At 51.7% G+C, this 12315-nt stretch overlaps 1 protein-coding gene across 5 annotated transcripts in view; it reads left to right on the forward strand.

Annotated features, from left to right (window-relative positions):
• The window catches only part of ACSS1 (acyl-CoA synthetase short chain family member 1), a 43228-nt gene that overhangs the window by 13169 nt on the left and 17744 nt on the right, over positions 1-12315 (forward strand). For all 5 annotated transcript variants that reach the window (XM_060123079.1, XM_060123081.1, XM_060123080.1 and 2 more), the window contains exon 3: positions 9079-9278. In XM_060123079.1, coding sequence (XP_059979062.1) covers positions 9079-9278 — 200 coding nt within the window. The remainder of the gene's footprint in view (positions 1-9078; positions 9279-12315) is intronic.

Below are 12315 nucleotides of genomic sequence, written 5' to 3' on the forward strand. Positions count from 1 at the left end.
CTTTGAATCTTTCTATATGTGACACTTAGTTTTCTTTCTCATTCTTTTGGGCAAGCTGAGGCTCTTGGAATTTCACATTTTACAATGGCCCTGTCTTGGGACTGCAGCAGGAATGACCTCCACAGAGAGTCGAACCTCCTTGATGGGGCCCTTTCTGGGAACCCTCTGGCGGACGTTTAGTTGGAGGAGCACACATAACAGACGTCTCCCTTGGAGCTGGATGCCTGCTTTTTGTGAACTCCCTTCTGCTGTGCAGGGGATGCTGGAGGGGGCTGCATTGCGGGAGATGGAGGGGCAGCAGCCTGCGGAGGGAAGGGGCGCTGGCCTCTTGGGGACCAGTCTTTAAGGAGGTGCTTCTGTTCCAGCTATGTGGTTCGGCTTCTGGCAGCTGCAGACCTGGTGGTGGGAGGGGGGCCGACAGCCTTGCTGTGGCTGTGCTGGGTCCCCTCCGGGGCAGCACAGAGGCCTGCTCGGGTGCTTGTTATCCCAGGCCCCTCCCCCACCCTCCCCGCCCGCTCCTTGGCCACTTCCTCTTCCGGCTGAGGTGGAAAATCAAGACCCCTGGAAGGAGCAGCCCGGCAGGCAGCCCTGAGACCCTGCAGGGCCGCCCTGACGCTCGGCTGACATGTAGCCCCCCGTGCCCACCGTGCTGGACCCTTCTGTCTGCTGCCCAAGACCCGCTTGCAGGAGGGTTCCCTGTAACCAGCCAGGGGCTGGCTGTCCTCCAGGTCCCCGGGCCCTAACCCTGGCCCTGACCCTAAGGCGGGGGCAGCCCCCGCTGTGTGGGCCCCTGGCACTTACGATCTTCGTTTGGATTCCCGGTCACCCTGGATTGTAAAGTGAGGGACCTGATGCCCAGCGAGCTGAGGGGGCTCTCAGGCTCACCCAGCTGGAAATGCCAGAAACAGGGTTTGGACCCAGCAGTGTCTGATCTGCGAGATGTGCTGTGGCATCTTGGAGGCGGTGAAGGTGTAAATGGCGGGCTGCCCTGTGGCGCTAACTTGGTGACAGGCCTGTAGGTCTGTGTGCAAACATCGCACCCCTTCACTGACCAGGGCTATGTGTTCCAGGACCTCCAAGACAAGGAATCGCATGTTAACCGCGATTCCAGCTGGGGAGGAGAGGTCAGTGCCTGAGGGCTCCAGGTGGCCTCTAGGAGGGACAAGGGACGGCTGCGGAACAAGGTGGGCCTAAAGACTGTGGAGTCCTGGTGTGACGGTGGGGCTGTGAGGAGCAGAAAGTGCACATGCTGGAGGGGCTCTGGGGACCTCGGGGCCCTGGAGGCAGGAGGGGTCACTTTGGATACGAGAGGAGGGGCAATGGGCCAGGTTAGGGGGCCTGCCTGGCCCTTCATTCTGTCTCCTGACCCCCTGTGTCTGTCTTGGACCTCATCCGAACCTGGGAACAGTGGGGGTCTGGATGGGGGAGAGGCCTGGCAATTTCCCATCAACAGATCCAGTTAAACTTCCTCTGGGAAGCTGGAGCGAGGTTTCTGGGCCACTGGGAGGGTGGATTCCTTTGCTCCATCTGGGCCGACAGCCCCATTCTCCCTGCTGGTTGTCCTTGGTAGCTCAGGGCTACCAGCCTGCGGGAGCCTCTGGGGTTCTTCGTGTGTTGGCACTGCCTGCCTCGATGTGAGCGGGGCTCTGAGTCTGGAAAGGAAAGAACTTCTTTTCCGGAGACAAGACTCGGGCTGAAGGCCAGTGCCGAGGTCCAAGGGAAATCAGGCGTGAATCAGGGAAGAGGGCAGACCTTTTCTCAAGTCTGACCCGTCACTTCTGTTCCACCAGGGCTGCGTCAGGAGTGGGAGAGAAAGACTTAGGATGGGGGGGAGCTGGACCCGGGGGCAGGTGGTTCTGAATGTGGAGCCAAACACTGAAGCGTGAAGAAAAGCACGCCCACCCCGCCCCAGTTCTCCTCCGTCCTGATTAGAGGAAGGCTCGATTCAACCACAGTGAGCGGCTTTGAGCACTTCTCTTGCTCATTTCAATCCAAGGAAAAATGTTACATAAATAACGATGGAGTTGGCAGACGGCAAACATCCTCAGGTTTGGGAACCTTTGAAATAGGGTGTCAGTTATTCTGAAGCTGTGGGTTTTGAGAGCTGCCCTTGGAGCCAGGCTTGGGTTTGAATCCTGACCTGACCCTTGACCCTTTCAGCTGAATAGCCTTGAGAAGTCACTTAACTCCTCTGTGCCTCAGTTTCCTCATCTGGAAAATGGGGTCGTGATGGTAGCCCCCAGCCCACGGGCTGTTGTGAGTGCTCCACGGATGTGCCTAGGGTTCAGAGCAGCGCTGTTCCCGCTGTCACTGAAGGAACTGTGCATGTGGTGGCAGTGGGCGGGCAGGAGGAGGCTTCCTTGGGCAGTAACACGAGCGGGTTGGGGAAGGCTGAGGAGGCAGGAGCCCGTGGGCCTGCAGGTGGCCGAGGCTGGCCCGGAGAGGAGGCTCCTTGTGGTCACAGTGGGTGGCAAGCGTGGCTGGAGAAGACGGGGCAGCTGGTGGAGGTGGTGGGATGACACGGCAGTTGGCGGATGGGCGGGCTGCACAGGCATGGCGGTGGGCCTACCTTCCCTCCAGGCTCCCGGAACCCCAGGCCATTGCCAAGTGCCTGGAATCTGTAGCTGGCAGCAGCCCTGACTGTGGATGATGCATCCTCAGACCCACCTCCCACCCCAAACGAGGGCTTCCCATCAACAGCCACGGCAGGGCGCGTGGAGCAGGTGGGCCTTCAGGGGAGGGATTCTCGAACCGCATTCAAATACACCGGTGACTCTCATTCACCCTGAGCCAGTGACACGGCTGCCTAAGAGTTACACAAAAGCAAACTGGCATTTTCACTCTCCTTCCTGCTGTTAAGGAACCACTGATTTTCACCAATTTTATTTTTCTGCCATTCTGCAATAATTATAGCTACTGTTTATAGGATCCCTTTATATGTGCCTAGGACTTCATATTTGGTCTTAAGTCTGTTTGGGCTGCTATGACAAAACACCACTGACTGGGCGGAGTGGGGGGGCTTATAAATAACAGAGACTTATTTCTCACAGTTGTGGAGGCTGGAAGTCCAAGATCAAGGTGCCAGCACGGTCACCTGCTGGTCAGGCCCTCCTCCTGGGTCACAGCCAGCGCCTTCCTTTTGTGTCCACACATGGTGGAAGGAAAAAGGGAGCTCTGTGGGGGTCTCACTTACAAGGGCACTAATCCCATCATGGGGCTCCACCCTCGTGCCCTAATTACCGGCCCCCAAGGCCCCATCTCCTAATACTATCATCTTATCATCTTTGGGGGTTAGGATTCTGCAGACATTCAGACCACAGGAGTCCTCGAGACCACCTTAGTAGTGGTCCTATTATTAGGCCATTCTATGGTTGAGACAGTCTAGACCCTGGGTGTATGGGGAGCTGGGTGGGAGCCCCATCTCTGATCAGATGTCGTTCACTGAGGCATTCTCCTGAGAGGCAAATTCTCTGAGTCCAGAACTTTCTGCAGAGTGTAGCAAAACCTCAAGGAGAATACATTTATTTTTTGTAATAAATGTAGAAAACATGCAGCTTTAGTGATTGCAAGTTCACTGGCTGGCCTGGCGTCAGCTGTGGCAGTTCAGCTCTTGTTCCTGTGAACGCTGAGTGTGTCCGGGGCCTTCCTTGGCAACGGCAGCTTGGGCGTTTTTGTGTTGACATGTGGCAGCTGCTTTATATTTCACTGCAGCTTACCTTCGCTCAAGGTCATGGTCACGTGATCAGATCATGACGTGAGAGGAATTTCATACTTGGGTTATGAGCCTGCCCAGCTGAATTTCCTGGGCTTCTGTTCTCTCGGTGGCAGTAAGTAGCAGAGTAAGCGCATGTCATTACGTTAGATTAGATTTAGTGGCTACAGTAACGTCTGGGCCAGAGGAGTCTGCCAGAGGGAAGGAGTTGGTCCCGAGGCCTGGTGAGCTTCTCCCTGTGAGAAGGGGACCCTCTTGCCGTGCTCCGCTTTCCAAAAGCCAGCCCTTGCTTCTCTCACCACCTCCATCTTCCAGAAGTGGCTTGCTGAAGAGAATATCAAAGTCTAGAGAAGTGTACCGAAGAAAGATGTGTCCTGTCCAGTCCTGCATCTGGACCATGGGGTTGACCCCTCCCCTCAGCAGCAGGCTTGGAGGAAAGAAGTGACTGTCACAGGCCTTCCACACACACATCGACACAGTTCCCTGGGTTCCTTCCCTTATCGGCAGAAGGAAACGCAGAGGACAGGAGCTGTGTGCTGGCCTATCAGTGGGGCGGCCCTGCCCATCGCCCTCTCTGAGGGGCAGGATGTCTCCTGCCAGGGTACAGGAGTTACAGGAGGCTGGGAGGCATTTGCGGGGTGGACCCGGCGCTCATGGTTAGAGCTCGGGCTCCAGTCGCCCTGCACCCGCCAGGGCTCTCGTCCTTTCTTGCTTACCTGCTCTTCCTTTCCAGTCCACAGATATCTGTTGCATACCTTCTCTGAGCTAGGCCCGGTTCCGGATGCTGGGAGGAAGGCAAAGAACAAATCCCTGTCCAAGTAAAGCTCATACTCAGTGGGGCAGGTGGACAAAGATAGGAGGTAGCCTCTTTTCCAGTGTTTAATGAGCACAAGAGCCAGAGTAATGGTAATGGTAGCAAGTAAGCAAGGCATGCATTCCGGATGCGTTTCTTAAATACAACAGCACCGCGCGCACACACACACACACACACACACACACACACACACACACACACACACACACACACACACACACACACACACACACACACACACACACACACACACACACACACACACACACACACACCCGGCTTATCTTACTTCCCCTGGGGCTGTCCAGCTGTGTCCTGTTTTGGATTGAGCTGGGCCAGAGGTGCCTTTCTTCTGTCTGTGTTTGGGCAGATGTCGTGTTGGTTACGGATTAGCATTGGATGAATGCTCCTCCCACTTGAAGCTTAGAGTTGGCTGTAGAAGGTTTCCTTCCTTCCCCCAAGGCCAGGCAGCATTTTGCTGGTGTTCAGCACCCTGAATATGAGGCCAGTCTGTGTATTTGTGCCTGTCATTTGCATGCGTCCACGTGGAAGGCATGGCCCTGAGGAGTCTACTCACAGACAAACGTAGATATCTTATTCAGAACCTGCATGACGAATGCTATATTTCTCCTGGCACTTGAAAATAGAACTCTAACTCATTTTGTTGAGATCATTTCTCAGAAAGCTGCGTGTCACTGTCCCTTGGAAAGATCTCGCAGGCAAGGAGGAAGCCAGTGCATCCTGCAGTAACAGCCCAGAGCACCCATCAGTGAGTGGCTGCGTTCTCTGTTTGATAAGAAACAGCATTTCGGTTTGTGAAAGTCTGAGAAGTTATGAGTATCCAAGAACTGCTTTTGAATGATTTTTGAGTACCTCACGTAACAGGATCACTTGAATAGCACTTACTTTTTTGTGATTTGAAGACCTAGGTTTGCTGACCATATATTCCAGTGGTCTAAGTCTGGAGAAGATTGCTAATGAAAAGCAAAAGCTTAAAATGAAAAATCCAAGTTTAAAAATATAATGGATGAACTGGAAAGATGAGGAGAAATTGAGATGGAATTAAATAGGGACAAATGGATAGTCCGGAAAGTCCGATTTTAAAAATTAATTTACTGACTGTGATATGGAGGACCCCTGTTCAGAGTCCTGTTCTGTGTGTGGCGATGGTCAGTGGGTTAGTGACCTCATGCTGAATTTGGGCCACCTTTGTCAGGCATTAGAAAATAAATGTATTCTTCATTTACATGGTTAAATATAGAGTTGGGGTCAAGGGTCTGCGTTCCATATTCTGACCCGGGCAGATACCATGGGAATGCCGGGGTCCGTTTGGTAACCTGGGGGTTTCTAGAGAATGGGAGTGGCGTCACGGAGGGCTGGGCGAGAGAACCTGGGAGAGAAAAGGCTTTGCGAGGTAGTGGTGGGGGGTATTCAGAAATCTGAAGGGCTATCATTGAATGACAGATTTTCTCTGGACATCTTTAAAGGGCTGAACTGGGACCAATGGGTGGAAGTGGAACAGCTACAAGTCTTGGCCTGATTCTAGGAAGACTATTTAGTGCTGTGCGGGGTGATTCCCAGCAACGTGATGTTTAAGCAGAGGCTGGACCGCTGTGGCCAGGAACCCCAGGGAGGCTTCAAGGATCTCTTCGACCTTGAGTTTTACGGCCTTGGCAGAGAGGATGGGAAGGGGAGTGAACTTGAGATTTACCCGGATCAGATTCTTTACCAGAAACTTCTCTGGATGCAGCGGCAAGGGTGTGGGACCCAGCAGACTCAGTTCCAGGGCCCATGAGAAGGCCCCTCGATCCTCCAGGGAACACCTGGGCTACTTCAGCTTGGTCTCCAGACCTTCCCGGGGCTATAGGTCAGCTGCCCAGCTCTGACCGCCAGGCAACTTCTGCCCCTGAAGGGAGTCCTTTCCCCTTTGCTGCCTTTCTCCTCCTCCCCACGGCCAACCTTTCCAGAAAGCTCTCCCTGCTGCCTCAGTAATTGTACCAGAAGCTGAGGTGATAAACGCCCATCACACTTCCATGTGCCTTCATTTCCCCAGTGGGAGCTGGATTGCAAGAGGACACTTTCCCTCTCATTTCTTTTGTCTGGTGCCCTACTCGCCCCCATGGTGCCTAGAATGGAATTTTTAACATCTTACAAATTCATCAAAATGAATTAGTTGATTTTAGTACTTCTAGAAAGTAATTTCAAACAAAGACGTCTGATGGTAAAGATAATCTCTACTGAATGCTTGGCCGAGTCCTGAGTGGGTGAAGCTTTTCATTAACACTCGTGACAGTTAAACAAGGTGGAAGGGGCCTGCTGTTTCTCAGGTGATCTGTGGCAGCTGAGAAAGGTGAGCTCCCATGCCCGTGCAACTCCTATAGAAAGTAACCCAGGCCTCTCTGTCTGGACGGCTCTGTGCCTTCCTCGACTTCAGAATGCTGCCTTCCGTCTGCAGAAAAAGGACTGGATGTCATCACCACTGATCTCTGACGCACCTGAGCCTCCATCTCCCCAGCACCGACTCCTTAAGTCCTTAGCGCTGTTGAAAATGGCACCTGCGCTGGGCTGAAGTTATCCTTCTGTGGGACTGACCATAGCTGCCTCTTGAGTGCCGTCACAGACTATCCTAGCCTCCTCCCCGCGCGCAGGAGGCGTGTTTCTGGGCCCTGGCTCCGGGGAGTTTGCCGTTGGGGGCTGTCGGGGTGCTCTTTCTTTCATCACAAGCTCAGGTGCGGGGTGGATGGGGTCAGTGAATGGTGCTTTTGTCCTCCTAAAGCCTTAAGGAGAAAGGATAGGGTCCTACCAGAGAGGCAGTGTGCCAGCCTGGGCGGGAGTCGAGGGGGAGCGCAGGCTGCACTCGTGTTACCCGAACCAAACGTGGGTCCGTCCGCTTGCCCGTGCACGGTAAAGCCAATCTACTGACACCGGGTTGGAGTGAAGGAAAGTGCAGCGTTTACTGCAGGCACCAAGCAAGGAGTCCAGGGCCGCTGGTGCTCAAAACACCCCACTCCCCGACGGGTTTCAGGAAAGCCTTTTTAGAGGCAAGGTGAGGGAGGGGAGTCCCAGGGTATGTGATCAGCTCACCACAGTTCTCTGGCTGATGGTGACTAACAGGGCTGTTAACATTATCAATCCTCAGGCTCCAGTAGGTCCAGAGGCTACAAGTAGTCAATTTCTTCTGTCTGGTGGGCGTTTTAGCATCTGTAAAACAACTCAGGAATGTGCATCAGATACTATTATCTAGGTACTTTAGAGAGGAGCTAAAGCAGAGGATATGGGGGCGGGGTCTGTCCCTGGAAGGCCCCATAAGGTCCTGCTTGGTTACACTAGTGATCTCTCGTCTGGTCTCCCCCAAGGCCTGTCACTGCCCACCCTTCATTTCCTGCTGGCCCTTGCTGGGCTGCCCCTTTCTGGGCCTCTGAGCACAGGGCAACCACAAACGCTCCTGGGTCTTGGCCAGGAGGGTAGAGCCACGTGGGTGGGGTGGACTTACTCTGCCCTTCCATGCCAGCTTTCTGTTAAATAACAAATACAGCAAGTCATTCACACTGACGTTATGAGCAACATTGGAGCTATGATTTTGAGTGTTTAAAATATTTCTGTTTAAATTGTTTTGATTTTGCTTAAAAATTATTTAAGAAACTAAGTTACAGATGTTGTATGTGCTTTAAAAGTCTACAGTGACCCTTAAATTTGTGTCCTCATATGCTGTATTGAAAAGAAACCATCAATGAATTTCAAATGCAATATAATTTTTTTCTTTGGAAGAAAAATAAAAAATATATATATATAAAAAACAAATACAATAAAACAAGAGCAGTGAAAATGGGAAATGTCCCTTCCTGTGGGAAGTGGGGTTCAGTGGGACCACGTCGGAAGCAGTGCTGAACCCAGCGTCCACCTGCTTCTGCTCTCCTGCACTTTCCTCCATTTCCTGCTCTGGTTTCTGGTAGGCTGTCATCCTCTCGGGGTTGTGTTGGGTCACGTGCTAACCCCAAGCATATCAGCTTGTTCAGCGGGATGCTGCTCTCTGACTGGCTGGCCAAGCCTAAGCCCCTGGAGTGGAGGCAGGGGCCATGTGGGCACAGGAGGCGGGGCACAGTGTCCTGGTCCCTCACCACCCAGCCCTGCCCCGGGCTGCGGGTCGCTTTCCTTCCCAAATCACTGAGGCTTCGCAGAGCTGGGGTCCCCTTCCCGGGGTCCCCTGCCCAGCAAGGCCTGTGCTGACCCAGAGAACAGGGGCCTCTCGGGGAGGATGTGTCAGAAGGCTCCGGGACCGGATGACCCAGGTCTCTGAGAAGCTCTGCTCTCAGTGGATGCAGGGACAGGCGATTTTTCTCAGCAGTGTGGCCGTGAATCTGTGTCAGGACAAGCCTACAAAGTTACAATGTTTTCTGAAAAGAGCCTTCCATGCATCAAGTGTTGGAGTGGCTGCCCTCCCCCTGGCTGGCCGGGGCTCCAGTGCCTGCAGTTTGCAGAATTATTCCAGCCAAATGACTATGCGTTCTGGCCCTCCCCCTTCTCTGACAGCCCTCCCTTCCTTGTGCCACAGGGAACTGCTGGAGACCACGTGCCGCCTGGCCAACACGCTCAAGAGGCATGGAGTCCACCGAGGGGACCGGGTAGCCATCTACATGCCTGTCTCCCCGCTGGCTGTGGCCGCAATGCTGGCTTGCGCCAGGATTGGAGCCATCCACACTGTTGTCTTTGCTGGCTTCAGTGCGGGGTCCTTGGCTGCGAGGATCAATGATGGTGAGCACGTGGGCAGTGGGAGGGAGGGAGGAACCTGGGTCGCCTGGCCTTCAGGGACTTAGCGTGGTGACAGACATCACTGAAAGTCACACATACAGATGATGGACACTACCAGGGACAGCGCATGGCTGAATGAACATTTGCTCTATCAGCTGAGATCTGAGTGCGTTGGATTTAACCAGATGAAGGAAGGGAAGATTCCAGGTGGAGGGAGTGGCATATGTACCCACTGGAGGAGGCTGTGTGGCTGCAGTGCAGGAGGGAAGAAACGTAGGGTGAGATGAGGCTGGGGAGATACGGGGAAGATTCCACAGGTCAACAGCTGGAAGCCTTCTGTGATGAGGACTGATGGGGTGGGCCATCTCCTGAGGCTTGGAGTCAGGTGTGGGCCTCGTGGTGTGTCTTTAAGGCCTTCTGTCTGCAGGTAGGTCAGGGCCTCCCAGACAGGTGTGCAGAGCAATATTGTCTCCTTCCTTTTTCTGGTGTCGGAGGGCTGAGTGTCTGAATGGTGGCCTCATGTCTGTGCAGCCTGACCCCTGCTCCCTTGAGATCCTAGAGGGTTCCCTGAGCTGGCTCCCCTGGGGGCTGTTGGGAATTCTTTGTGTCTCATAGAAGACTTCCCTTTGGGTAATGGACAGAGCTGAAGGGCATAGTTCGCAGACCTCTGTTGACCACTCTCTTTAGGAAAGACTGGGGAGCCTTTCTGTTCCCTTTCAACATTTCCCCTCTAATTTCAAGCATTGGTGCTGCTACTCCTTTCTCTCTCTCTCTGAACTCTGTAGCACCTACTGTGTACCAGGTTTTGTTTTAAGCAGTTTGTGAAGGCCATCTCTCTTCATTTTAACTTAGTCTTCATAAATATTATATGAGATAATACTCTTGCTATTTCTACCCTCTCCCTTTTTCTATTACCATTGAATCATTTTAAAGTGTACAGTTCAGAGACATTAAGCACATGCACAATGTTGTGCAACCGTCATCACTATTCCAGAACTTTCCCGTCATCCCAAATGGACATCTCATACCCATGAAGCAGGCATTCCTCATTTCCCCTCCATCCAGCCTCTGACAACCACTAATCTGCTTTCTCTCTCTCTATGATTTGCTTGTTCTGGAGGTTTTGTAAAAATGAACTCCTACAGTATGTGGCATTCTGTGTTCTACTTCTTTCACTAAGCAGCATGTTTTCAAGGTGCATCTATGTTGCAGTGTGTATCAGTATTTCATTTCTTTTTGTAGATGAATGATATTTGACTGTATGGATAAACCACATTTTGTTTATCCATTTATCTGTTTATGGGTATTTTTACTTGTTTCTACTTTTTAGCTATTGTGAATAGAACTGCTGTGAACGTTTATGTATAAGAATACCTGCTTTCAATTATTTGGGTATATACCTAGGAATGGAATTGCTGGCACATATGGTAAATCTATGTTTAACTTACTGACAAACTGCAAAACTTTTCCAAAGGAGCTATTCTGTTTTACATTTCTACTAGCAATGTATGAGGGTTCCAATTTCTCCAAATCCACATTAACACTTGTTATTTTCCTTTTTAAAAAAATTATAGCCATCCCAATGGGTATGAAGTGGTATTTCATTGTAGTTTTGATTTGCATTTTTCTAATGACTAATATCATTGAATATCTTTTTATGTGCTTGTCCATTTGTGTCTTCTTTGGAGAAATATCTACTTAAGTCCTTTGCCCATTTTTTTAATTGGTCGTTCGTCTTTTTTTTATTGTTGAGTTGTGAGTTCTCTAGATATTCTGGGTACTGTACCTTTGTCAGATATATGATTTGCAATTATTTTATCCCATTCTGTGGGTTGTCTTTTTGCTTTCTCAGTATTGTCCTTTGAAGCACAAAAATTTTTTTTTTTTTTTTTTTTGCGGTACGCGGGCCTCTCACTGTTGTGGCCTCTCCCGTTGCGGAGCACAGGCTCCGGACGCGCAGGCTCAGCGGCCATGGCTCACGGGCCCAGCCGCTCCGCGGCACGTGAGATCCTCCCGGACCGGGGCACGAACCCGTGTCCCCTGCATCGGCAGGCGGACTCTCAACCACTGAGCCACCAGGGAAGCCCGCACAAAAATTTTTAATTGTGATAAAGTCCAGTTCATCTGTTTCCTTTTGTTGTTTGTGTTTCTGGTATATTATTTAAGACTCCATTGCCAAGTACAACATTACAAAGATTTGCCTCTGTGTTTTCTTCTAAGAGTTTTTTATAGTTTTAGCTTTTTCATTTAGGTCTTTGATCCATTTTTTATTTTATTTTTATTTTTTTTGCGGTATGCGGGCCTCTCACTGTTGTGGCCTCTCCCGTTGTGGAGCACAGGCTCCGGACGCGCAGGCTCAATGGCCATGGCTCACGGGCCCAGCTGCTCCGTGGCATGTGGGATCTTCCTGGACCGGGGCACAAACCCGTGTCCCCTGCATCGGCAGGCGGACTCTCAACCACTGCGCCACCAGGGAAGCCCCCTTTGATCCATTTTTAAAAAAATATTTATTTATTTTGGTTGTGCCAGATCTTAGTAGTGGCAGGCGGGCTCCTTAGTTGCAGTTCCAGGGCTTGCCGGCTCCTTAGTTGTGGGATATGGGCTCCTTAGTTGCAGCAGGCAGGTTCCTTAGTTGTGGCATGCAAAGTCTTAGGGCTCCTTAGTTGCAGCTCCAGGGCTCCTTAGTTGCAGCCCATGGGCTCCTTAGTTGTGGCATGCAGGTTTCTTAGTTGTGGCATGCGAACTCTCAGTCGCAGCATGCATATGGGATCTAGTTCCCTGACCAGGGATCAAACCTGGGCCCCCTGCATTGGGAGCGCGGAGTCTTATCCACTGCGCCACCAGGGAAGTCCCAGGTCTTTGATCCATTTTGAGTTAATTTTTGCATATGGTGTGAGGTAAGGGCCCAGCTTCATTTTGTTTGGCCTGTGCATATCCAGTGATACCATTTATTGAAGAGACTATTGTTTCTTTGTTGAATGGTCTTGGAACTCTTGTCAAAAATAACTTGACTGTATATGTGAGTGCTCATTTCTGAGTT

This window comes from Lagenorhynchus albirostris, chromosome 15 (assembly GCF_949774975.1).
Source record: "Lagenorhynchus albirostris chromosome 15, mLagAlb1.1, whole genome shotgun sequence".
Lineage (NCBI taxonomy): Eukaryota > Metazoa > Chordata > Mammalia > Artiodactyla > Delphinidae > Lagenorhynchus > Lagenorhynchus albirostris.